The sequence below is a fragment of the Columba livia genome, chromosome 4, assembly GCF_036013475.1.
Source record: "Columba livia isolate bColLiv1 breed racing homer chromosome 4, bColLiv1.pat.W.v2, whole genome shotgun sequence".
In the NCBI taxonomy this organism is placed as follows: domain Eukaryota; kingdom Metazoa; phylum Chordata; class Aves; order Columbiformes; family Columbidae; genus Columba; species Columba livia.
The window spans coordinates 78,356,106-78,383,148 of NC_088605.1; the positions used below are offsets into that span (position 1 = coordinate 78,356,106).

The following is a 27,043-nucleotide window of genomic DNA, read 5'->3' on the forward strand; positions in this document are numbered from 1 at the left end:
TTTTTCCAGCTGTAGCATCTCACGCGCTCTCTTGGCCTTGCTGTGATGTTTATTTACTGTGAAATGACTCTTTTTGTCATAACCGAGGGAGGCTTTACAGCCCTGTCACCGGTGCCATCACCAGGCTCACAGAAACACAGCCTTTACACCGTCTTAAATATCGCCTTGGGTTCAGTGCCCCGCATAAACAGTCTGCCTTCCTGAGGGAGGATTTTGCTGAGCTTTGTCTGAAGTTTATCAAAATGAAGTATCACATGGGCCAAGGACATGTAGAGGAGTGGCACAGAAATAAGGCACGAAGGGCTCTGAGGGAGCTTGCTTTATTTCATGAGCACTTTCCTCAGACCCTGCCTGACTATATGTTCTTTTACACTTCTTTGTATATCACTGCATACAAGCATTTCATTCTCAGGGGCTTAAGATGCTCTTAATCTTCGGGAGATATCTTATACCAAACCTTTATAGAATTTCTGAATATGGTGTTCATGTCCCTTCATTTCAATAATGCTTTCCTAAGAGCTGGAAGCAATTAGTTAGTTTTATAAACCATATGCTTGAATTCCAGATGAAGCTTCCAATTCCCTGATTTTGCCTTTTTTTCTGCGTATCCTGCTTACCCCATGGGGACTCCTCACAACACTCTTTGGAAAGGATTCTTACGAATGATCTATAAGCTCTGGTGGTAGAATGTTTGTCTCCACAACCCAAACAGGCTTTATTATAGATCTGGTATCACAGAGATGCATGGGAGTATATGCATCAATGTTACGTACTTCCCCCCTATCCCCCAAAATAAGAAGGCAGGATACAATTAAGGCAGCAACAGGAATCTTTCATGTGCCTTGAAACAGCAGTTTTGCTGACACCAAATCTGCATGCCCCATGCCAAAACTGTTCCTCAAAGTTCCTCTTTCTGAGTTCCATGTTTTCAGGAGGGTGTCAGTGGTCACTTAGTCATGCGCTGCTTTGGTCTGATGACAGGAGAAAGCATAAAGTCCTTTCCCACCCAGTTACATTAGGGCAAAAGGCAAGACGTGCCACTGATTTGTGCTTGGCAAGCCAGCACTTGGTGCAGTGACTCCATCCTGAGCCCCAGGTCACACACTAGAACCCAGAGTGGGATTGTTTGCTGCTTCCCCCAAGTGTTGCCTGCTTTACCCTGGCTGTGCTGTTGAGGGATCCAGCCAAGCTGTCCAAGGTATTGCAGACTGCGCTGAAGGTCTGCCTTAGTGCTGCCCATCCTGGGGACCAGCGCTGCTTTTGGCCACAGGATATTCAATACTCAGAATCGAGGCTGGCAGGCACAACAGAGCACAGCGTTGCGCTGGGGCTGGCGCCAGGGTCTGACAAGAGCTGGGGACAGATGAGCTGGGTTCTGCAAGATGCACAGCCCTAGGAACAGCAGAAGTGCGCTGGGTTGTGCGCCTTCCCGAGGGCAGCGGGGATGGACGGGCCGTGCAGTGGGGTCTGCGACAGGGGCAGTAGCTGTCACACACACAGCCTCATTGTATGAGCTGATAGACACGAGCTGTTTGTGTCTAGGTTGACACATAGAGCATTTGTTCAGTAACGGCTGCCACTGACTAGCTAGGAGTGGGGCTAGGGGCTAAGAACAACTCGTTCCAGTCCTATTTCTGGGCATCCCAAGTGTGTGTTCAAGTGCAATAGGCATTGGGAAATGGGAAGAGACTCCCAATGTGAATCATTTTGGTCTCTTTCCTTGCCTATGCCGGTAAGTTTGATGCACTTGAGGAGTGAGGCTGCAGGATTTGTACGTGCTAAGACTCCAGATGCTCTCGCTCCATTGATATTGCCTGCTAAAAGATACTTCCATTTCAGAATTGTAATTAGAGTTAGTTGATCACCCAAGTAAATAATAATGTAATGCAGGCTAGCAAAATCATCAAATTGCAGCCTTCAATCCCTGTGTTTATTTCACGAACAAGGGAAGATGTCAGCCTGTGACATAAGACAGACCGAAAACAAAGCAGACACTGACTGTAGGTCTGCAGACTCGCTCTAATGCACAGACACTGCAATAGTCACTTGCTTACCATGCAAGACCTTCACTTCTGCTCAATAAAACAGTATGTAGAAGTAGCATGCATCTAGGTTTTAACGCAGCAGCATATGTTTTAAACTCCAGAACCTGCTCTTGAATTCTTTCAGGTCAATAAGAAGCTGAGAATAGTCTAACAAAATTAAAAACTAGACTGCTGGAGCATTGCAATGGGGTTTTCAAGTGCACTGTCACCTGGTCCTGCAGAAGTAGGTAGAAAGTCTGTCTTTGACTTCAAAAGAAAAACCACAAGGAGCCCTGAGCATGGATGTGGCAGCAACACGTTTCAGATGTGCTTCCCCAGAGTCTGTCCTGTCGTATTTCAGTGGAGCAGCCTTCACCTCTGTAAGGTTGGAGCTGCGTTCAAGTGCAATGTGACTCAGAGCTCAGGAAAACCTGTGCCATTGGTTTGCTAATTTTACATGTGTCCTCTGTAGTACAGTTCATTTAGAGCTAGATACGGATTGTTGAAACTGTGCTCGGTCAGGCTGAATCCAAAAGAGGTAAACAAACAGAACAGGTCTCTCTCTCTGTCCCTTCCCTTCACACCAGCAAATGCCGAAGTAAACAGATGCACTTGGCAGCACTACAGAATAAACTGGCTTGTGATGTGCTTTGCACTTTGGCATTCTCTACCTACAAAGCTCCTGTCACATCAGAGGCCCTGGGTCAGGGGCCAGAGCTTTCACCCACTGCTGTGGGATTTGGGCCCTGACAGCTGTAGACTGTAAACCTCAGGTTTTTAGGAGGTGTGTGTGTCATAATATAGGGAAAAGTATATGATCACCATCTGTTCCATTTGAATGAGAGGTTCTTTACTGTTCCTGGCGTGTTCAGGGTTATCATGAGATGTTCCCAAGGCCGGAGGGTAACACCTCTGCTCTCAAGTGTTCTTACATTGGTGGGAAAGTGTGGGACTTGGTCAGAAACCTGTATCTTCCTTCTTTTCCTAGCAAGATCTCTGTCTCACACTCAGTGCAAGTCCCAGCCTATCTAACAGAGACACTAGTGACATTCTCCCAGCCCATGGCATATTTCCTCCAGCCCCTGGCATGGCTCCTTGGCCACGCTCAACCGGGGGATGCCCTGGTCCAGCAGCGAGGGCCTTGGCATTGTTCTGTGGCAGCCGTGGAAACAAGATGGGCAGCGGAATAAAGAGAACATAGTGTGGGTTGGTAGATGGGGAGCAGAGGATGGAGGCTGATTCAGTTCAAGTTGGAAGAAAGCGGAGCTGAGCAAGGAGGGAAATCTGAGTGAAAAGAATCACATGGAAAAGGTGGCCTGAAGCAAGGCTCTGTCCTCCTACGCAGGTGCCACAGTTTGCCACTCCTGAATCACGAGGCTTTATTTGCAAAGCAGCCGATGAGTCAGGGAAGCAGCAAACCAAACCAGAAGTTGCTGATGGGTGTTGAGTTGCTGCACTTGCTAATTTTGCTACAAGCTCAGATTCTAAGGAGTATGGTTGTATATATGTAATTTTTAAATGTGCTATATGATCTATATCACTATTACCATGTGCATGTAGAGGTGGGTGTGGATGTGTGGCTCACAGTTCATGAGAACTGTGGTTATTTAGCTGGAGAGTGTCAAAAACATGAGAGTCAAGCAGGACCAAATTTCAGAGGGAAGAATGTATTTGTTGCTGTTTGCATAACAGTTAAAAGCACTCATTTCCTCAGAAGCAGAAACGAGTGCTGTAGACAAATCCCTCATCTCCTATAAAAGTACTTGTCCCAAATCTAGAAGCTAAACTGTTGTAAACACAAATCCCGGCCTGGCCTGTCTGATGCACGCACTTTGTGCGCGTCCCGCTGCAGCTAAACCAAGAGCAAAGCTGCTCTTGCACGAGCAGCAACCTTGTCCACAGACCTTTCTGAGCTTGCTGTGGAACCCGGCAATTGCAGGGCAGCTCTGCCCCAGACTGGACGGCTTTCCTGCCAGCAGTTGATTTGTACTGCGCGGCAAGAGAAAATTGAAGCTTGATTACAGTGAGATTTGATGGCTACCAACTTATAAGCCTTCAGAAATTTCTCAACTCTCAGCTGAAATCAGGATCTTATAATTAGATTATTTTATTAATTACACATACAGTACTAGAAACACATAGTATGTAAATTCTTTGATGACAAGTACGTGTATTAGCTGTGCATGAAAGGCAGAAGAGCAAAGTCTCTGGAAACATTTTCTTTGTATAATAGTGATGGACTTGGGTGCTTTCCCAAGAGCTGCTCCTCTAAACCTGGGGGTGTGCGCATGTAAAGCTGCGGCTGCTGTGCTCCTTGGCCCGTGCTGTGGAACATCCCCTGCAGAGGCTCTTTGTGCTGGGCTCTCAGGAAACGTGAAATGTTAAGGACCTGGGAGTTACCTGGAATAGCAATATTTTTTGTTGTTAAACGGCAGCCAGGGGTTAAATTCCTGGCAGTATGAAGAGGGATGCCCCACCTTCATAAAAAACACAGCTCTTGATAACTAGAAGATGTCAGTCCCCGCAAAATTTACTTCTGAATTTGTTCTGTTGTATATCCTGGAGGAAAATGCAGGTAGGATTCAGGAACATGGGGATGCAGATGGAAGTGAACAGAGCACCACAGATACGTAGCTAAAAGCAGACTACAATCATCATACAGCTGAAGGGCATGAGTGGACAAGTCCACCAAAATTTCAGATAGGACAGAAACTGGCAGAGTATTTATTAAATAAAACACTTTTCTAATTGCAAGTGCATTTTCACTGCTGAGGTGAAACTACATTTGGTTCTGGAAAGGCTGTTTCATGTTCCTGTTTGTCTTCAGGTCACAGCTCCCACAGGGAGCAAAGCAAGATTGGGATCCAGTTAGACCTGGTGTGAACAGGTCTGTCAACAGTGACAGATGACTGTAGCACCAAAGGCTGAAGTAAGAACAAGCACGATCCCTATCTTGGGTGGCGGAGACCAAAGATCTGTCATGGGACACAGATACACACAAAGAGACAACCAAAGATCCTGCCCCTCCTGTCTGCTGTTTCCACCTCTCCATTGTGGCCAACATAAAAGAGACACTGAAGTGAGGTCTGATAGTTACTAACACACAGGAGTTGGTTTAAGGATTTCTGGAATCTGTTCTGGTTTGGCTGATACTGTGCTGTAGGATTTCCCAATTCCTTGCTTGACAAAGCCTTTTTCTTCCTTATGTAGACCCCAAGAAGCCAAGTAACTAGTGTCACACAAACTGAAGAAGCCACACTGACAACCTCAGTAAGTAACGCCTTTTTGTATTTCTTAAAGTTTCTCCCAGTGCATGGGACAGGAGCATTTCATCCATGGTTTAGTTTTAAAACAAAGGTTCTTGAAGAATTTCACCACCCACTGGCGACATGCGTCCATTTCGCTGTGCCTCCCTGCTCCCGATCCCCACGTCACGCATGCAGGCTTGTTGCCTCTGGTGGGGCCAGAGCTGTCAGTTTGCTGTTGGGTTTTTTGCTGAGCAGTTGCCAGGGAGGCCCTGGCGTGGGACCTGGCACCTGGTACGTTTTACAGAGGAGGATTTGCCTGTTATTTTCACCATACTTGTGTCAGCGCAAGGTGCCCACCACAGCTGGGACGCCACTTGTGACGTGTTCTGTACAGTAACAGAACAAGACAAAAACTGCCCTGAGAGTTTGCAATGGAGATAAGACAAGGGGACAGCATGTGAGCAGAGTAACTAGTGTGAGCCTTTGTAAATACTGTTGTTTAAAGGAGGGGAGATTCTTGGGGATGGCAAATTCACTAGAAAAAAGAGCAAGGAGTGAGGAAAGGAAAGATTAATAGAAGGGGTTAGGAAAGGAAAAGGAATGAGGACAAGAAGACTTCCTTGGGTAAGGACATTTACATGTTTTCCTGAATCTGGGCCTTATCTGCCTTTTCCCCTTGTAATACCATGATTTTGGAAGGGGAAGAAATCACAGATATGCCTCTGCTTGCTTTAGGGATTTGTAATTATGACACAGTATTGTACGTTGAGCCAGCAGTGCACCCACTGCATTCCCATGCTGGGCTTCAGAGGTGGAGTCACTCTTCATGATGTTTTAACTATGTTATTGCTAGCAAGCAGTTTCTTGATTTCCAAAGGTAAAATAATTTGCCAAAAAGCAAATAATTCACACAGAGAATCTAAAAAATTTGTATGGAGAAACAATATGGTTCTGTGCATCACATGGGTAGATTCTTATGAAAAAAAAACAAACCGAAACATTGAATTAAGCAAAACCAAAATTCTGCAGAAATCATTGCTTGATCTAGAAATATTCATGCCAGGGTTCAGCTAAAAGAATTCCAGGTCCCGTGGGCTGCAAGTATCCTTTATATATCGCAGGAGCAAAACCAATTTAGCCTCAGGAAAAAAATGTACCTCCATCTGAGCTATATCAGATTGCTGGAATCCCTTAAATATTCCTGCCTTTTGATTTTCCAGGGTTTCAATGCTCAGATAAAACAGCATGTTCTTTAATATCAAGAATAAAAAATGTTTCATGGCTGTGAAAAGTAGTTATGATAACAAGGCTTTGCATACCTAGAGAATTGTTATCGGTTCTTGTTCTTCTGTCTTTATCTGTGATTTAGAGACAATGGACCTGGTCAGCTTCTCATTAACGTTGGAGTGCGTGCGTCAGGATATCCTCACTGAACACTGAAGTCACGGGGCAGTTAAACTACTTTAGGTGAGACAAGAAAGAGATCTCCATTCCACAGGTTCAGCAACCATGGCAAACGTGTCTAATGTGCTGCAGGAGGAGGCGGCTGTTGTAAAAATAGTCACTACAGTAGTCTGCAGCAAGGACAACATTTTATGGTGTAAGGGAAGGTTTATGGTTTCAGGGGGAGAATTCCCATGGAAGATTCTATTTCTGTAGTTAAATTAGCCTTCAAAACCAGATTCTAATGATTTACTCAGTTGCTTGCTTTTTGGAGAGATGATGATGAAACGGAGTTAAGAACACTGCTTCCAAGTGGGAATCTAAATGAAAACAAGCTGCCAGAACAATCATTTTTTTAAATGCACGAGTGCAACCACCAAAATTCTAGTTTCCCAAACAACTGTGAAACGTGACCTCATAACCTTTCATAAGCAAAAAGGAAAAGGCACACGGTAACATAACATTGTCCACTACAATTAACGGAAGTTCATATTTGTAAAGAAAACTGTTTCCATCTGTCTGAGCTGGAAACCCAGCTGAGGGTCCGCTTGCTCTCTTCTAGGGAAGGCGTTGTCTGGGCCAGGCTGGGGATGGCAGGCTCTTGGCCCCATGGTTTGGAAGGGCATGAGTAGGGGGATGGATTCATGACTGCAAGAACGCCAGTGCGGCTGGCAGTGTGATTGTGGCCGTGGGACAGGAGCCCTGTATCACAGGGGCTTTATTCCTCTTATGCAGCATGAAAGCCGTGATGGAAAACAGTTAGCACAGCATCTGTTTCTGGGAAAGCCCCCCTCGCAGGTTCCCTCCCTCCCGCGGGCAGAGCGCCAGAGGTGATGATGGGTGAGCAATGGGTCCATCAGTTGATTTCCTAGGGCAGTTTGAATGTGTTAGCGGAAACTAAACCGTTTTGAACTGCGATAGAATATGCAGCTTGTTTCGGTCTAGCGGCAGTTTGTGTTGCTCACAAGTGTCTCCCTGCTCATGTCGCTGAAGAATAGCTGTTTTCCTGCTTGTTCCCCAGAAATCCTCAGGAACGCGCCTGCTGCAGTGGGAGCGCGCTCCGGCAGTTCCACCCGCGGCAGCCGGGGAGGCTCGGCCGTGCCCGCGGCGAGAGGAACTCAAAACCAGACATGATTTTCGGGCGTTTTTCTCTTTCCCGGTAAGCAGGGCACAGCGCCCAGCGTGGTGCGTTGGGCTCCGGGTCCCAAGCCCTCCCGGGCCGGGCCGTGCCCCGTCCCCGGGCCGACGGGCGCTCCCTCCGCAGCCGCGGACAGGCGGCTCTGCGGGGCGGCTCCTCCCGGGCCGGCGGGCGGAGCTCGGCCGCTGCCCGCCCCCTGCGCCCGGCCGGAGCTCGGCGCTGGCAGCGGCGGTGTCGGCCGAGTCCGTTTCCCGGAGCAGCCATGAAGTCCTTGTGCCTCGTCACCGTGGGGGTCCTGGCCATGACGCTGCTCATCGCCAGCATCTCCTTGCTGGTGGCGCACGTCTTCCAGACCGTCGTGGACCTGCAAGTGAAGCAGGTGAGAGAATGGAGGATTCCCACCCCTATTCCTCTTGACTGGTTTATTCCCTCTCGAAATAACCCTGGGAGGAGAGGGAGGGGGCTGGTGGGTGGTGTTTTCTGGCTCCCTCCTTGCTCCAGCTGTGGTCGGGCGGTGGCAGGAGCACCCCCGGGCAGTGAAACCCCCGTGCCCTGCACCTTCTGGCCAGGCTGGAGCTTGAGATGGAGCTCAGGCTGCACTGGGCCTGGGCTGGGCAAACATGGAGTAAATATGAGTAAAAATCAGTTATCTTGAGGCAGTTTCAGTGGCTGCAAGGCAGCAGCTGTAGTGAGGAGCAGCAGCATCTAAAGGAGGGGGAGACCTAGAGCACCCCTCCTGTTGGCCATCCCATCATAGATTCCTGGCAGTTCTCATACAGAAGCTTGTTCTGCTGCTCTGTTTGCTGCCGCCCCTGGAGCACAGCCAGAGATGCTATGGGCTGAAACACGTGGTGGTTTCTCCGGCTGGGTGGTGGCGGCCAGGCGTTTCACACACTTGGGGACACCCATCCTGGCATTGTTAGGAATGCAGAGCCCGTGGTTGGCTGTGGTCTGCCTGAGCTTTTGCTCCTCTCACACTGGCTCTTTGCATGTATCTGGTGGTCCGGTGAGAAAGGTCGATTGCATTAGCGTCAGTAATTCTCATATTTAATAACCGCTCATCGGCTGTTTCCCTGAAAATACCTGTGAAGCATGTAAATTAGTAATTATTTATCTGCTTAGTCTGGGGAATAGCATCCTCTCTGTTATTTGGGGAAACCAGGAGTGCTAACAAATGAAGTGATTTGACCAGTGCTGTTGTCTAACTGGTGGCTAAAGTCTGCTGATCCCTGGCGATGTCCTAACCAATGTACTTCTCTTTTCTTTGGGGTATTGACAGGGAGCATTTCCTAACGTAAAAGCTATATTGCGTTAAATCAGTTGGGTTTAGTGACTGCAGTTTTAGGTTGGCAGTCAGCTTAAAACAAGCCGTGACTCTTTGAAGTGTGCCTCTCAACTTCAGGGCATAGCATGGGGTAGGCTGTGTGCAGCTTGCCGGTGTGTCAGCGTCTCTTCGGGAACTGTTCGTGCAGCTGCTCCTACAGTGTTTGTTCCCCAGTACGTGCCCCTGCTGTGCTGGAGCACGGCATGGGTAATGGGTGGTTTATCCTGAAGTCGTTTGATCGGCAGCCCGTGCAGTCTGAAAGCCAGGACTGAAGCGATGTGAGTGTTAACGCAGGCAAAGTTGTATGCAAACCAAGCCAAATCAGCACAGCTTTGCATAGGCATGTGCTGTTCCATCTCCCACTTCTCAGGTCTCTTTGGAAAGGAGTCTGTCATCCTCTGCATCGCAGCACAAGTTCTAGTTTCAAGTCTCTTTCATGCTCCTGTCAAAGGAGCAGTGCGGTGAAAAAAATGGTTTACTGTGAGAGTATAGGACTGTCAGGAATTAGGCGTGATCCTCCTTACGCGTATTATCTCTTAGCTGCATGCTCCTTACCCTTCATGGTTGATTATGTAAGAGTAAGTTGGTATTCGCTCAGCAGGGCTTTCCGTAATGCAGGATCAAGTTTCCAGAGCCAGTCTATTCCTGCTTTCCGCTCCTCGGCTGGTGCTGGAGTACACCTGGACTGCACAGGATCAAGTGTCCTCCCTGCGCTAGCCGGTGACTCCTCCTGGCCTTCGCCAGGAGCCACACACACAGACTGCACAAGTGCAGCTTTCAGCCCCAGAGCAGCGTGCTCCCAGTCACTCTGCTGATTCGGCTGCTTTCCACATGTGCTGTATCCCACGTGAGCTTTTTCTCATTTGTGTGGAGTCTAGAAAGTTGCTGTCTCTTGTGTAACTGTGTATGCAGCTTAGAAAATCTTGTGCAAATAGACAAATCTCAATTTGCCCCCAAAATGTGGCAAGACTTGAGGTTTTTCAGCGCTGTGCTCTGCAGTCCAGGGCATTGGACATGAAATGCCATCTCTGCAGTCTGGCCCTGCTTATCCTCCACAACCTCTCTGTCATGGGAGGAGCTGCAGAAGGGACAAGAGGTTGCCCTTATGACAGGAATTTCCTGCCCCTTTGAAGGCTTTCCAGCAGCCCTGGAACGGAGCTGACCTGCAGTGAAGAGCTGTCTTTGCCGTCTCAACCACAGCTGAAGTGCAAGACCTCATTCTGGAGCAGCTGAAGCACCCGTGTCCAAAGCCGGGACCTGCGCACCCCGGAGGACGGGTCACCTTTCCCCGGGGGATTTGTGTGCTGCATCCTTTCCAGCCACAGACCGGCAAAGGCAAGTCTGCTCTTGGATACAGCGCGGCTGTGGGAAGAGCGGGGAGCGCAGCCCAGCGTCGGGCTTCACATCCCCTCGACGATCAGCAGCCAGATGTGAGGTGACGAGGGCAGGGGGAGCACCTTGCCAGGAGCCGTTCAGGTCTTGTCAACTGATTCTCTGTCTGATTTGCCAGTCTGATTGGCTTTTCGTGAGCTGGAGAGCAGTGCCACATCCTGTGTCCCACCTGTCCAGTATCTGTTTGGTGTCAGCACCTGGAACTCCAGCAAACAATGGGAAAAACCCCTGTAATGAACAAGAATGAAATAGCTGACCACAGGAGGAAGGCCCCCCTAGCTGCTAGCAGTGTTTGCTCTGTGCTATATGTTGGTTACGTGGTGACGGATTTTATTGCCATAAGTGTGCACTTTATGACTATAACAGCCTTTGAGCTATGCATCTAATTCCAAACTTGGCCAATCAGTCATTTACCTCTAATGTTTTCTTTATGCCATATACCTTACACTGATAATTTTAGGAAACGCTTTGTTTTCTAATCCCTTGAAATTGCCCTGGACTTTTGTTGCCAGCCATCTCTAGAGCTGGGTTGTCTGGAGTGTTTAGGGCCTAAAAGGACAAGGAAGATATTTTAGCCCCTGATTTAGTTTATATATTGATCTTTTGTCATTGTTATTGTTGTTTAATGTGAAATACCAGGTCTCTCGGCACGGTTCAGTGTGGAGGCTTAGACGAACGATGAGTTCAGATGGTCCTTTTGAGCAGACCATGCCCAAGGTGCAGGCTCGGAGAAGCCGGCTCGTGTTGGTCTGAAAGCTGACCCTATCTTTAGAAGTTGCGATTCAGTTCTGTCATAGACCCACACATAAAACTGTCTCTTAGAATTAGAACATTTTGCAGTTCCAGGAAAAAATAAACTAAATTTTCAGTATAGGTTCCAAAAATGTTGCGTACCATATCCCACCCCACCTCCGCTGGCACAAACTGTTACATCCGGGAGGGGAAGCTCAGTTTTTGTTTCCCGTGTGTGAAGTACGGTCAGGACTCGGCAGCACAGAGAGTGAGACAGCTGCACGCTCGGGACTGCCGTGGAACCCTCGCACCTCTCTGGGACACGATCTCCGGGTCCGAGGCCCGCAGCCGCCGTGAAGCACGACCAGCTGGGTTGGCACCCGTTGCCGTTCAGGATGCTGCTGCCGTTCCCAGCTCCTGCCGATACGTTCTCCTTTGAAACAGTCTTCTCTTTAGCTAAGCATTCGAAATCAAAATCTGCATGGAAAACAGCCCCTTCAGTGGGAAGGCCAAGAATGGATCCTGTAGCAACTGTGGCTGATCAAGCTGAGACCCTATGAACAGAAACAAGAAAGGGCAGCTGGCCAGCCCGCCCGCTTTGAGCCTGTGCTTACAGTATCTGACTTGTTTTCTCAGAAGAATAAAGAGCGAGTGTTGATGAGACCCATTTAATTGCAAATTATTCCCCCCCTTCTTCTGCCTACAGGTGATACAGCTTTCAAAGATACAGTTTTCTTTATGCTTATTCCTGAAAATTCCACTCTGCCAGCCGATTTTCTTTGCTACCACTGTAGCAAATCACTCTTTTAACCATATGAAAAGCCTTGATTTTGGGGGTGTTAGTGCTGATGCTTTCATAGTTGAGGTGAATTTTATCTCAAATGGAATGGTAATAAAATGAGGGGTTGAGACCTGCATTTCATGTTTCTAGTGGAGCTACATACAGATACAGTTGTGACCTTCCTTATAACATGTATGTGCTGGTAGGTAAAGGAATTACTGATTCATTACTTAAGTGCTTCTGTCATAAAATAATGATTTATAGCTTTTCTTTCGTAGGTCCGTGTTTTATTGATTACTAAATAGACTGGCACAGAATTTCTTTCTTTCCTATAAATGTCACACAGCATCTATCATTAACACCTAATTTGTCTGTCTCTTGTTTCAGGGAACAGTATTGAAAAATGGCACGGAAACCTTTGAAGCCTGGGAGGATCCTCCTCCACCAGTCTACATGCAGTTCTACTTCTTCAACGTGACCAATCCTTTAGAAGTGCTTCAAGGCGATACTCCTCTTGTGGAGGAGATAGGGCCATACACCTACCGGTGAGACCATTCACTATTTTCATCTTTTGCTAAAGCCATTGTGTGTGAGTGGTCAAAAAGTGGGCTGCAGAATGCTTGGGATCCCATTCTAGGAGAAAACCCAGCTGTTAATGTGTGTGTGAAAGTTTATTCAGGGGAGCGTGGGCGTACACCACCCAAACAGTACAACTGGGCTGGCACTTGGACAACCTGCCGTCTGATTCACGCTCAAGCAGTGACTTCTCTCAGATTTTGCCTGTGTGCTGCTGTTCCTCAGCTGCTGGGCACGGAGGAAGTTGGCTGCATCCTGGCTGTTTTCTGAGAAAAGGAACAGCAGCTGGTTGGGTGGTATTTGAGAGCCTGTGGGACGGAGTGCTGCATGAGAGCGTGATTCACGTGTTCACTCTGAAATGAGTTCCTTGCTGAAATTGCACAATGTGCATCAGTAATAATGTGACCAGAAGACCAGTGAGAGAGTGGTACTGGGGGATCTTCCTCAGCCAAGCCTCGCTGTAAAACCTACAAAACACTATAAAGCTCAGTAACCATGTGTAGTGCTGGAGCTTATCCAGCCTCCTGAACTCCTTCTGCTTGGTGTGGCTGCACACTGGCCAGTGTGATTCAGGTGCACATGGAGAGATTTTAAAGTCACCTTACAAATGAGTTTCTCTTTAGAGCTTCATTCTGCTCTGCCACACACAGCAGTGTAAACCAGGAGTAGGTCCTGTAGCAGGAAGCATTATGGCCTTTGAAGTCATGGAGGTATGAGAACCACAGCAAAAAGGCTGATTTCTCATCGTCAGTCTCAGTTCAGGTCACACACGCTCATTCAGACTCGACGGAAGGATGTGTCTTTACCTAAACTGCAAAATTATCAGGATCTGGTTGTTACTATTTGAAAAAAAAAAAAAGAGTATAGAATAAAATGGAGAGGCTTTGTGGTTGCTTCGGTCTCTGCAGTAGGTCTTGCTTTGTTTCTTTCCTCCCACACCTCAGCTTTGCTTCACACTGTGCCATCAATCTTTCCCTGTGTCTCCTCTGTATTCCAGTACCGTGGCTGTTGAGCCTTGGCAAACCACACGTGATACTTTGGCAAAATACGTTGCAATAAACCAGTAGAACTGGAGGCAAGATAGAAAAGCTTTCCACCTCCCACGCTGTTCTTCAGGTCTCCGTAGTAAAACGCTGGTAGTCAGCAGTACATTCTCTGTCAGGAAGATAAATAGGAGTAGCTCTAGATCTAAGAGGACTACATGAAACCACTTAAGCCTGTGGTTTTCTGTGCCCTGGTACTCAGTGCCTTTTACTACCTGTTCTTTTCCCCCTTCCTCAGCTTCAAGTGTTTCCTGGGTGTCACACACATCCCGGTTTGTGAAGCTGCATCTTATCCATGAGAGAATTCAGTGGGCTGGAGAGGGCTGGTGGTGTAGCTGGCTGGGTTGGGCCGAGCCTAAGGAGAGGCCCAGCCCGAGCTGCTGGTCTGTGGCTTGCTGGGAGAGCCTTCTGCTGCAACGCGCAGCGCGGGCTGGCTCCGAGCAGCCGCTCCGCGGGTTGTTTACCGCGGCCCGGGGAGGCCGTGCCCTGCAGCTGCGCTTCTGTGCCTTCTGGCTTGTTTGGTGAGCCTGATCATGACATGTCCAGACAGGATGGGATCGTGCTGCGCTCTGTCTGATAGAAGAAACAGGAAAGCTCGAGAGCGGAGTGCTCTTCCTCCAGCAGATTCTTTAGTCCTCGCCTAGCTGTGGCTGCCGCCTGTCGCAGACCGTCAGCGCTGGGTGGAGGAGAGAGCAGGCGTGTGGGAGGGCAGGGACACTGCAGGGGTGTTGCAGACAGAACTGCAGGCTCGAGCCGGAGAACAAACACCGAGCTTGTCTCACAGGCCCCAGGTAGCAAGGCATTCAAGACCTATTTAGGTTTGCATGTGGCAGAACAACTAAAACGCCTTAATGTGAAGTGCATGGCTCAGTGTTTTTATAAAATGGGATGTTGCAGAGAAAGGCTGGGAGTGAAGTGAATTGTCCGGACAAGCAGGGGAAAAAATCCAGTGAGTGACAGACAGGAGGTGAGACAGCTAAACAGGATCTCTTCTGCATGACTGGGCTTGAAACAGCTCATGGGTTTGACCCACATATATTGTAAACCCAGCTAGTGCAGAGATGGATTCCATAACAAAAATGTATTAGTGCTTGTGTTTTTAAATCCTGCAAGTTGATCTGCACTTGGGTTTTATATTTTTTATATAAACTAATTAATTATAAAATGCAAGCTGCTTATCTGCCCAAGCCTGCTGACTCCCAGAGAAGAACCGAATACTTCCTGGCCTTGCACATGTTTACAGCTTTTTGTCTGTATCATCTGAGATTCTCCTACTCGTATCCCTAAGCAGTATTGCTTTCCTCTCCAGCCCTTCTAGCGTCGGAGAGGCTTCTCAGGTTAACTCTGGCCTATTTTGGGCCAGGCCCTTGACAACTCTTAATTCCCATTCCCACTGTTCAAGCCCTAGGGTGCAGAGGTGGCCATACAAGAGGCTTTTGCCAAGTTAAGCCAGACCAAAGCGTTCCTAGGTGGTGGGATGCCCAAGGGTGGTAGATACAGTGCACAAGGGAGGCGAGAGATGGTTGGTGTGTAACAACAACAGTTTCAGGGGACTTTCCAGTTTGCTTTAAATTTGAAAGACTAGAGTAATACAGCCCTGTCATGAAGCTGCAGTAATGGATCTAGCACAGCCAAGGCAGGATCTAGGATCTGAAATGAATGGAAAACATCCCAGTACAGGGTCTTGCAGAATAATTCACCGTTGCATCTTGGTACTTAGAATTTACACAGGAAGCAAAGCAATCTAAAAGTCAACAAAGTCCTGAGTGAATGTGGACTTATGAAATACGGTGCATTTCACCTTGTGTGTGCCAAAAGGATCACGCCACCAGCAGATAACCTCCCATTTCCCTTTCCTCATTTGCTGAAGACACATTTTGAGCCTGAGTCATCAAGTTCTGCAGAATTGCATGTTTCTGGTTTGTAAAATAATATCAGCAACAGACTAAATGATGATTATGATGTGTCTCCAGGTAATTAAGAACTGACTTCCTCATCAGGCCAGCAGGGTAGCATTTGATGTTTCCTGCCAATTACATTCGTTTGTCAGCAATCCTGAGGTTGATGTCGCTTGTCTGAGTGCGGAAGCAGCCGCCCAGGCTGTGAGCAGTTTGGGGGAGAAATTCAGTTGAATTTGTGCTGTGTCCAGGATTCCAACCTGAGGATTAAAGGAGAATTGCTAAAACGAGGTTTGTTCTCTGGTCATGTCACATGTAAGCCCAGAAGATCTAGTGCACAGTACTTTGAAGGCAGCAGAAAGATTCTGGTAGGTTCTTAGGCCCGGTTGATGCGACTTAGGTGAAGCCTACATCTTGTTCTGCCTGAGAGCGAATTTTGCCTGCAGCAAAGAGGCAAAAGTTTCATTTTCAAATTGCACTTCAAGGGCAGTCCCATATTGTAGTGCCTCTAAATCCTTCTGTACTGTCTGGAATTGTTCTCTTTCCCTGCAATTCTTAAAGATGAGGCAAAAACGAAAAGTGCAATTAGCATGTGGGGTGGCATTTTTGGAAGCACCATGTGAGGGGTGAATTCAGCTCACACTGACACAAAGGCAGTTCTGTTGCTGATGTTGGCAGTAGCAAAAGTGAGTCAAAATCCTACCTTTTATGTGCTTAAAGCAGTGGAATAGCTACAAGTTGATCGCAGTTAATATTATGTGTACATGTTGAACTTGATTAAAGAACAAACTCTCTTGCTTTTTAGGGAATACAGGCCAAGGGTGCATGTCCAGTTTTTGGACAACGGTACCAAAGTATCTGCTCTGAATCCAAAGACGTATGTGTTTGAACGTGAGAAGTCAGTTGGAGACCCTGAAGTGGACCTGATTAGAACAGTCAATATTCCTGCAGTGGTGAGTTCTCCTTCATTTCTGCCTGGAAACCATCCTACCACACTTCATAACCGGCACCTTGTTGCTTCAGACTGTCCCTGGGTTTGTGGTAGAGAGAGGTGACTGAGAAGAGGAGAGGCAGCTTCAGCTGGGGCAGACGCTGCCTTCAGTTTGGGTTTGGGCTGGTGTGGGTTTTATGACGTTCTTCCCTCGCCACACGCCTCTGTCGTGTTAGTGCCTCGCTCTTGTTCCGAGAGCTGACACACTGCAGAGAGGAGCCGGAGTCAGGCTTGCTGGCTTTTCAGGAGTAATTGAAGCTAGGGAGTTAGTGGTTATCAAACACACAGGAGGAACTCGGACTTTTGAATAAGAAGGTTTGGGATGCTTGGGGCTGTTTTTCTCAAAGTTGTGAAAATTGCCTCCCAGTCTGCATCTCAAACTGAAAAAAAAAATATAGTAGAAGAGTTTCAGCTACAGCCAAGTGAAAAGGTGTCTCAGAATAAAATTCAAGACATGCTCCCCTAAAGTGTGTTAGGTGGAACTGCTCTGCAGAGCAAGAGTCATTTTGGTGATTAGAGGCAGACCTCTATGCTTGGTCTCCTGCAGGAACAGTATGAGAACACGCAGATAAAATCTGCCATACCTCGCAAAGGCAATCAGAATGTGCTCCAGCGCTTGTTGGTTGCCCAGCTCAGCATTTACTCCTCATACTGGTTTAGCTGACTTCAATTACAGAGCATGTTCATTTCTACTTTTCCCCCAGCATTTCTAAAAATCTCCATCTGATTTTATGAACGAATACGTTAATGCACTATATATAGCATTAGATAGGACTCAGCTTACTAAAAGTTGCAAACTACAGTCACAGCATTTACAATTCCTCCCAGGCATTTGAGTGGTGGTAAATATTAACTCTTGTTCAGATTCTTGACTGTGATGTACTGCAACAGGCAGTACTAGAAGAAGTACAGTTTGCTGCACCCAAGGAATATTCCCTTTTTGTTTGTTTGTTTGGGTTTTAAGACATGTCGTAAAATCACTTGTTAGCTACAAAGGAAAGAAATTTTGCTATTATTAAATGTCTTTTTAAAATGTAAAGCATAACTTCTTAAGGGTGAAATTCAAAGCACATGTTCAGCTGTAACATATGTGTGAAATTCAGCCTGTTTAGAAGGCTTTGCGTGTTTCACTTAAGATCCGTCGTTAAGAGCGCGGCAGTTGCAGGCGTGACGGAGCTGCTGGGTGCCGGCGTGGGCTGAGCAGGGCCCTGCGCGAGCGCGTCCCTGGGGGCGGGCGCCTGAGCAGCCTGTTAGCCAGCACGCCGCTTGCGTGAGTGCAAATTGTGACACTGAAAATATGGCTGAAACATAGGCAATGCTCAAACATGCCTGTGTTGTATGCAGCTGGTATTAGGTATTAGTGTTATATACAATAAAAACTTTTATACATTGATATACAATAAATACATTTAAATAAAATAAATGTTATTGTACACAATTTATTATTATTATACACAATAAATCTGACCATTTCTCCCTTACTCCACCACCCCGGCAGACTGCGATGGAATGGACCAGGTCAACCTCTCTTCAGTTTGCCACAGAGCTGCTGCTGCTTCTGTACCAAGAGTCCCTGTTCACGGTTCGCACCGTTCACGAGTTACTGTGGGGCTACAAAGACAGACTCCTGTCAACCATTCATCTTCTGCACCCCGAGATCAATCCAGTATTTGGTTTCTTCAATAAGGTAACTGGTGTCTGAGACTCTGGGGTGCTTTAGGCTGGCAGTGGTGTCAGTGCTGCGGAGCTGGGACTGTCACCCCAGCCGGCGGAAAGGACGTGCCTCCCTGGGCCAGCGGGAGGGCTGGGGACCGCAAAAGAAGCGTCTGGGGACCGGCAGGTAGCACAGCTCTGAGGCTTTATCTCACTTGCCTTTGTCAGCTATGGATAACCTTTCCAAGGGTGGATGTAAACCACTGCACTATTGCCCGTGCTTGCTTGAGTAACGTGGGCTTTGGGCAGCGGGTTGCGCAAACTCCTAGAAAAATGGCACGTTATGTCTGTGCTGGAGCCGTTCCTGCCTTCCCTGATGTTCCTGGTTGTAAGTCAACTTGGCCTGCAGGGCCTCCTCATTTTTGGAGATCTGTGCAGTGCTCAGGTTGTTGGTGGTGGGTTTATTTCTTTCATTGCCAAGGGCTGTTTTTTCAGTGGCAAATTTCGAAGGAAAAAAAAGCTAATCTAACGTTACACTTTCTTCACTTGGGAGAGAATCCAGCTCGGTCACCCCATTTACATTCAAGGTGGAGCTGAGTGAACTGCGCTTCCCTCAGGGGGAGTCCAGCAGTGCCAGGGTTTCTCTGAGCTGCCGACAGCTCAGACTCCTGCCAGCCCACCGCAGTTCCCAGGCGGGTGTTACAGAATGAGTGGAGAGATGAAAAACTCGTGTATCTGTTTGCAGATGAATGGAACTGATGATGGAGAATACATTTTCCTGAGTGGGGAGAGCAGCTACCTTAACTTCTCAAGGATTGTGGAATGGAAAGGACAAGAGTAAGTTTTTCAGTCTGGTCAGGCTTCTGTCAAAATCTACCCCTTTTCACATTTTGGATGAACAGAAGCATTGTTTACAAAATAAAAAAGGACCTTTTACTGTGAGGATGGTGGTAGCTCTTAGCAGCTCTGCCTTCAGAGCAGCCCCCCCTTATTTTGGTGTGTGATTTCATTAGGAGAAGGCAGTGCTGCCCTTAGCGAGCAGCGCGCTGTGTTTGCTCCCTCTGAACAGGTACGGGGCTGATGTGCACGTGCTTAGACCACGCGCTGGCAGCGTTGCCTGACCGCCGCTCAAACGTCCTTTAACCTTTACCCTCTGCTTCATTTTCTTCAGGTCGCTGAGCTGGTGGACAACAGAGGAGTGTAACATGATCAATGGAACAGACGGGACATCCTTTCACCCCCTGATTAGCAAAGATGAGAACATTTATATCTTTTCTTCTGATTTCTGCAGGTAGGAAGAAGAAAACCTTGCTCACATTTTAAAGCAGGGCATTTGCGTTCTTTCCTGTTGAGGTTTCTCGTTAGGCTGGTGTTTTTCCTCCGTGCTTTTATTTAACAGTGCAAATGTTCTGCATTGATTCATGGTACGAAGGACAATCTGCATTAAGTTATAGATGTGCCATTTATATATATGTAGACATATATAAATAAAGTGAAAATTTGGAAGATAACCGGAAAGACAGGCTGGACTGCCTTGCAAGGCTTGTAATGAGGGGAACGGAAGGATTTATATGAACCTTGCCTAAAGCCTCTTTCCTCCAAAATCCTCCTCTGTGCCCTGGTTTCTTTAGAGAACCCAAATTGCCCTCTTCAGAGATTCGTGGCTTGACATAATGCTGTTTGAAATGCAACAAGATGCAGAAAATCTAGGTGTTTCCTTCCTTAATGTTCCACCTGGCCTCCTGTCTTCCCCATTTCCCTGTCTGTGAAGAACAAAACTGACCTGAAACCCCTTATTTAAATCAATACAGATGTATGTTATGCTGCATTCCAGGGATGCCAAATTGTTCTATCTTCCACAATGGTGTTCCTTTCCTTGTCCCTCTCCTTAGCATGTACCAGCACTGTCTCACACGACACAATAGCAACGTGGGGACCACAGCGAGAGTCCGAAATGCTGAAGGCAGGTGTTGGTGTCCCTGCAGCGGCACAGTTGGTGCATTATTGTCTATTTTTTGCAGCAGCCGATGGACTAGATGTGTATTTGCTGATGAAAAGCCTATTAAATTTAACACAGAAGATCGTTTCAGTGGGCATAAACCAGGCCTGTGTCTTGCTGCAAGCTCAAGTAGATACACAAGCATCAGCAAAGAGATGTCTGCGCAGTGTCGGTGTGAGCTCAAGACTAACAAATCTAGGTCTGGCTTTTCTTCCTTGCAGATCTTTGTACCTGGTGTACGACAGCTCAGGAAGCGTTGCAGGCATCCCAACCTACCGCTTTGTGCCCTCGGCCATGGTGTTTGCCAACACGACAGTTAACCCCGACAACGCCGGGTTCTGCGTGCCACCAGGAAACTGCCCGGGCGCGGGGGTGCTCAACGTCAGCGTCTGCAAGCAAGGTGTGTGACCGGGGGAGCGGGAGGAGCACACCGCTGGGAGCATGCTGGTCCTTTCTGTCTGAAACGTACGAGCAGAGTTTGGTGAGGCCTGTAGGGAGATGACCGTGCTCAGAGAAATCAGGCACCAGCAAGTGATCCGTTGACTGTAAACTGCAGTAGTGATCTGAGGGGGTGTGCTTGTAAGATGTCATCTGCTCCAGCAATGGTTTAAATCAAGGAATCAGAAGGATCCATACTGAACAACATGGACATTTATTGTCTGCTCTTAGCCAGGTAGCTTTCACACCAGAATAGTGCAAAAGACCGGTACGCAAATTTGAGACCTGAGGCACTGTGAATGCTGCACAAGGGAAAATCTGGCTTGTTCTGAAGACTGGGAGTCAGAATGTAGATGCTGTAGCTCTAGAATGGACTTTTCCTTGCACTGTAAATCACACAGTGGGAAGAGTTAATGAGGTCCTCAGAGTCTTCCTAGAATCCTGCTCTGCCTTTTGGAGATGGTGACTTTCTATGTGTTCACTTTCCAGGTGCTCCGATATTTCTATCAGCTCCACATTTTTACCAAGCAGATCCAAAGTTTGTAGAGGACATAGAGGGCATGCACCCAAAAAAGGAATATCATGAGACGTTTCTGGACATCAATCCTGTAAGTGCAGCCTTTTTTGAAGGGATACCTACATGAATTCAAGCACATATGTTTAGGTCACCTTCTTGGGTGGTGTGTATTGCCATAGTCCCGTTGGCCTCAGGGGAGCTGTACTAGTTTATGTGTAGCTGATCTATTTGTATTTGCTCATATAGAGCAAACTTTGCTGGAGAGCAAGCATTACAATACTTTTCCCATTTTGCCTGTGCAATTAGAGGTGCCATCACACTGGTAATGAAATACTTGTTAGGAGTAGATGAGGCTTCTTGTCCTGTTCACCCTGCCATCCCAACCATTTGGGTGTTACCGTGACTCTGGTTTCCCCAAGTCGAAGAAGCTGGGTGTGTGGACTAAGAGCAAATCAATGAAGATTCCGTGGATGTTGGACTCAGTTTAGATAGTGTGGAGCGATAGGAGGAGAGCTGCAGAAGCATGGTGACTACGTCTGTCACGGAGCTTTGCAGAGTTGCTGGTGTCCTCGTGCAGCTGGCGGTCCGTGGTTGCGCATGTGCGGTTTAACCCCGCAGACACCTGAGCATCACACGGGCGCTCGCTCTCTCAGCCCCAGCAGGGCGGGGGAGAGAATCGTAAAAGTGAGAACTTACGGATTGAGGTAAAGACACTTTAATAAGTAAAAAAAAAATCAAGGAGAAACTAAACGAAGAAAAACAAGTGATGCCGAAAACCCCCGGCTGGTCAGCAGCAGCCCAGCAGTGGCCAGCCAGGCCCAGAGCAACAGCAGCCCTGGCAAACTTCCCTCCGTTTCTCATCACTGAGCATGATGCCATAAGTACAGGGTATCCCTTTGGTGGCTTTGGATCAGCTGTCCCGCTGTGTCCCCTCCCAGCTTCTCGCCCCGCAGCCTCCTCGCTGCGGGCATGTGAGAAACAGCAAAAGCCCTGAGGCAGCGTCAGTGCTGTCAGCAGGAGCTAAAACATCCCTGTGTCACCAGCACCGCTTTCCTCGCCCTTCTAAAACATAGCCCATACCAGCTCCTGTGGAGAAAATGAACTGTACCCCAGCCAAAACCAGTTCTGCACTGATCTCTACGTCCACACACAGGAATGTAGGTCAGGAGAAAGCAAAATCATGACCTGCTGGGTTCGCAGAAGCAGGGTGCTCTGACTCATCCAGCTGTTACGTGTAGCTGAAGCAGGAGGAAGTTCTCGTAAGGTCTGGCGCAGATGCTGTTTGGTGTCTGGTTTGGTGCCAGGTTCTTCCTGTTACCCTGCTCCTACTCGCCCATTTTTTTTGTATTTGCATCAAATGAGCCTTGAGCCATCCCCTGCCCGCCCACTCTCCAGACTAAATTACGCAGCTTGAACGAGGAGAGCATTGCCGTGCATCGGATGGCAGCGCGCGCTCACAGCGGTGCGCTGCTGCGAGAAGTGACCAGCTCACCGTCTCCTGTTGACTGGTCAGTACCTGTTCTTCGCTCTGGGAGGAAAGGTTGGTCCTGTGGCCGGGCTTGCAGAGCCCCCGCAGCAGCACCGGGAGAGCACAGCGAGCAGCTGCAGCTGGCGCCCTCTTCCAAAACTGCAGCTGGATCTGCGAGAAAGGGCATCTCTCTGCAACCCAAGTGTAAGCTCGCACAGCACGATGGCACCCTTATCTTTGTTGCAGCCTCATCGCATCTCCTTAATTAAGAGGCAGACTGGAATGTCAGTATACGAGTTACAAGAGTATTTTGGTCAATGGAAATGAACAATAACCCTAAGTGCGTCATTTCTTGCCTTGTCACGTCCACACCGGTGCAAAGATGAGGTTGTATTCTCTCAGTTCCTATTATCCTACATCTACTTTTTTTTTTTGACACTGATTTCTTTTATTCCCCAGCTGACAGGGCTGGTCCTGCAAGCAGCCAAGCGGATGCAGATCAACGTTCACATCAGAAAACTACCTGAATTTTTGTGAGTATTCTCTGACCTGATTTGATATTCAAGATGAACTTGTCTGCAGTGTTCAGGTGGGATATTGGCTGGAAAGAGCAAGTGAGAGAGAGAAATCCAGTGAAACCTCAGTTACAAGTGACAGTGGCCTCTCCTCTCCCAGACCCAGTAGATCTTGCAGTTCCACCTGCAGAGTAAGACAGTACTCCAGAAAAGCAGGGTGTTGTGGCCAGGCTCCCGTGGTGGCTGTGGCGGCGTCAGCCGTACCGCTCTGGTTTGTGGGTTTGTTTGCTCAGAGAGGCTGTGCCGCAGCGCCGCGGGGCTGGAACCCGAGGAGCGGATGCAGACGCGCCGTTCTGCTCCTCACAGCTGGTAGCACATAAAAATATTGTCGTTTCCATCACTTCTCAGCAGCGGCTCCTGAGCTGACGTTGATTGGCACAGCTTTGCTATGGAGTATAACTAGAAAAGAAGTATTAATACTTTATTTGCCCAGTCCTCTTGGGATAGTCAGTGATGTTTCTTCAGAATAGCATGTCTGTGTTTTCTAGTGCCCAGGAGCTGGGACGTTAACACCACTTGTAAGTAAGCTGTTATTTCTCGTGTGCCAAATGTTGGGGTTTTTTTGCTGCTGTGCTCGTGTTGCTTGGACAATAGTTCCTGTGTTTTACCACTGTGAGTGACCTTCAGCGTCGGCTCAGCTCAGCACTCCTGCTGGCTGCACAGAGCTGGCCTTCAGGCAGTTGGTAAGGAGCCTCTTTTTCTCCCCACCGAGTCCCAAGATACACTCTTGCTCCCAAAACAGGATCTGTTCTCCATCTTGGACACGGAGATTTCTCACCTCAACAATTTTCAACATCGACAATAAAAAGGACTTTTAGGGACAGTTTCCTCATTCATTATTCCATTATAATCTGTCTTCAGAACCCTCAAGTTGAAAAGTTAAACCCCGTAATTTTTAGTTACCGGTTGTTGTTTGTTTTTCCACAGTGAAACAGGCAACATCCGAACACTAGTGTTCCCGGTGATGTACATAAACGAGGTAAATATCTGTGTTATTTCTTGGCAGCGTTGTGGTATGTTTGTGCTTGCAGAAACACCGTCTTTGAGCTAACCAGAAAAATAAAGTATGATCAGTGGATTCCCTGGATTCCAGGAGGACTCCAGGGAACCACTTCCAGTGATGTACACCGTTACTCCAGGCCTGTACTATTTCACCCCTGGAATGAGAGCTTAAAATCACCACCTTATTTAGAGATGCAGACTAGATGATCCCTCTGGCCACGCAAGGAGAACTGAGAGTTTTTGGAAGGAAAGTAGGTCCAGAAGCAATGAAGCAGACTTGGAGAGCTGTGGCAGTGTTGTTTCCCTACCCTTCACAGAAGGGAAGCAATTCAACGTAAATCTCTTCTCTCCCTGCTCCAGAGTGTTCTCATTGATGAAGAGTCTGCCAGCAAGCTCAAGCACGTCCTGCTGGAAGCCAGTGTTGTAACTGGAATCCCCTTCGTCATCATGGCTCTAGGAATCGTTTTTGGGGTTGTTTTTATTGTGCTTGTGTGCAGGTCCCGGGGAGCAAGTGAGGAGGTAAGGAGCACTTGGACTGGACAGCTGCCTTTCGGGTGATTTTTACATCTGCCTGTATTTTGTTTTCTTTTGGTTGATTTTACTTGTTCACTGTCTTTCTGCACACAATCATTTTTATATGTTGTTTTTGTTTAAAATGACCTTTCTAGGGAAGGGAAGTTTTAGTAGACTCAGAATAAAAGCACCAAAAGAAAGGAAAGCGCTCGTGTAAGAAACACGGTAAGGCAGGTCGTGTCTTCTGTGCCTAATTCCCTTGCGAATAGTAGTTTAAATAAATCAGCCTGTCTAGAGGGCCCTGACGGAAAAGACTGAAGAAGTCCATGGTATTTGATGGACACACTTCGTCAGCAACTGTCCGACCGTGTTCTCAGTAGAGACGGTTGTGTTGTGCCAGTTGATTATTTTTCAAAAGCATAATGCAAATTTATGACCAAAGAACAGATGACTTTTACAGACAACAGCATGCACAAAGCTTTTATCCAAACAGTACTAGTTTGTGCCTCTATTTACGAAAAGTTGATGTTGGCATTAAGGTTCCTCATCGTGTTGAAAGCTGATGCCAAGATTTCACCCCAGATAGGCCGGGCAGCTGGGTTCAGACAAGACCAAACACAGAACCTTTGGCTGGCGGAACGGACTGGGTACTCTAGAGGCTGTTCTCTCCCTGTAGCTGCCGCAGTCCTAGCGCGCTCTCTGTGTGATGTTTCCTGTATCCCTTCTCGCAGGGTGTGAGCAAACACCCTTCCGCACAGCCCAGCTCAGGCAGGCGCGTCACAGCTGTCCCTGGCCAGGCGTTCTGCCCCGAGTTCTGCCAGCTCTGAACCCCGCGCAGGGGTTGCAGTGACAGTTCTCTCTACGTTGCTCTTGTTGCTTTTCTTGCAAACCGAAGTAGTTCAGCTGGATGTAGCTCCTGTGGTCCCTGCCCAGCGGCCAGCCGCCCGCCAGCACTTGGTCAGTGCCGTGTTTGTTCCCTTTCAGAAAACTGCACTTAAAAGTAGGAGCCAAGAGCTTCTTCCTCTCCTGTCTGCAGTCCAGCTTTCCCACCTCCCTGATGTGCCACATTTAACTGTGCTGAGTTGCCTTCTTTTCCCTCTTTCAGAGTACTGAAGAGGAAAGGTCCCCGCTCATCAGGACATCTTAATAGATTAATATCTGAGCTTGAAGAACAAACTGTTAGAGCTGACCTAATACCAACTACCACTACCCAGCGTTGTCCACTGTGGAGAAACGATGGTGTCAAGGGTAACTTTTTGTGGTATAGAGATGGAGGAGAATCTGCAGTGTCATCAATGGAGGAGACTTGTACCAGCTAAGTTACAACTTTAAAATGACATTTGGAAGCTGCTTGAGCTCCTGCTTTTCTCAGCCCCGCACTCTCTTTGTACCTGCACTGACAGCCACAGATGATTATAACCACTATATCTGTGAAAATAAAACAGCCGGAGTCATTACAGAAACGACGCGGGTAGCATTTGCAAATGGCCTTAGGAGCGTGCGCTGCCAAGCAGCCTTCTGGAAACACCGCAGGCTCCGCATCGCCCGGGCGCGCCGGACAAGATCACTTTCCGCCTCGTGTTGTCCTTTCTGTAAAGCGCTGAGTGCTGCTTATTACCAGTATGCACTGACAGTTTGTGATTAATGTCGTTGGTCCTTTCACAAAACTGATTTGTACAACTAATCCAGAACAGCGAGTGAAACTCTGTTAAGCGTCTGTAGTTACCAGGTAAAAAGAAGCCGATGATTTGAAATGCTTTTCCGTACAGACCTTTTAACTGTTCTAACTCTGCACAGGATCCTGTTGCATGTTAGCAATATATGTATCCTTAAGGGTTTGGGGTTTTTGTCCTTCACCTTAAATAACCAAAACACAACATTGTTCCTGGTGGTGGAGGGTGCAGAAATGGTGTTCCTTTTCTCTCTCGTGTTGGTGTCCCAGTGAGCGGCTGTGTGGTGTAACGTGAGCGCAGACCGGGCAGTTACGTGGGCTGTTCAGGATACAAGCACAACTCCAGAATAAGGGGTGTACAGGGCCTTGGGAAGTCATTACACCTTTTTACTTGTCAAGTAGAAACTCGTTTTAAAAATCATGGAAGTATTCTTTTCCTTGATGAAAAGAATATTCTCATTGAGAAGTATTTCCATTAGATCTAGATAGTGAAACATATATTTAAAATGTGTTATCGTCTTCTAAATAGAGGCACTGTTTTTGCACTGGTTTGGTTTGGGTGGTTTTTTTCCCTAGCCAGTGAGTTGTTCAACAGTTTTCTTCATCCGGAGCCGGT

The 27,043-nt window shown here is 47.7% G+C and overlaps 1 protein-coding gene across 4 annotated transcripts; it reads left to right on the plus strand.

Annotated features, from left to right (window-relative positions):
- Positions 1 to 8,026: 8,026 nt before the first annotated feature.
- On the plus strand, positions 8,027 to 26,972 carry SCARB2 (scavenger receptor class B member 2). Of its 4 annotated transcripts, none has more exons than XM_065062899.1 (13): positions 8,027 to 8,232; positions 12,470 to 12,627; positions 16,405 to 16,552; positions 18,089 to 18,277; positions 18,989 to 19,080; positions 19,415 to 19,534; positions 20,464 to 20,642; positions 21,170 to 21,288; positions 23,125 to 23,198; positions 24,168 to 24,219; positions 24,603 to 24,761; positions 24,911 to 24,980; positions 25,861 to 26,972. In XM_065062899.1, exons 1-12 carry the CDS (start codon positions 8,116 to 8,118, stop codon positions 24,938 to 24,940), a joined length of 1,437 nt encoding a protein of 478 aa, XP_064918971.1. In that variant the 5' UTR covers positions 8,027 to 8,115; the 3' UTR covers positions 24,941 to 24,980; positions 25,861 to 26,972. The 4 variants fall into 4 exon arrangements, with proteins under 4 accessions (XP_064918971.1, XP_005504365.3, XP_064918973.1 ...); XM_065062900.1 differs by lacking the exon at positions 24,911 to 24,980 and adding an exon at positions 10,311 to 10,512 and having other exon boundaries at positions 8,037 to 8,232; XM_005504308.4 differs by lacking the exon at positions 24,911 to 24,980.
- Positions 26,973 to 27,043: the final 71 nt, after the last annotated feature.

What these genes read in the sequence shown, in the direction of transcription:
- SCARB2 (XM_005504308.4), top strand. Translation starts at nt 8,116, where the DNA reads ATGAAGTCCTTGTGCCTCGTCACCGTGGGGGTCCTGGCCATGACGCTG. An exon ending in CGTCAGCGTCTGCAAGCAAG is followed by an intron (nt 20,643 to 21,169) that starts GTGTGTGACCGG and finishes TTCACTTTCCAG; the next exon opens with GTGCTCCGATATTTCTATCA. An exon ending in CGGTGATGTACATAAACGAG is followed by an intron (nt 24,220 to 24,602) that starts GTAAATATCTGT and finishes TCCCTGCTCCAG; the next exon opens with AGTGTTCTCATTGATGAAGA.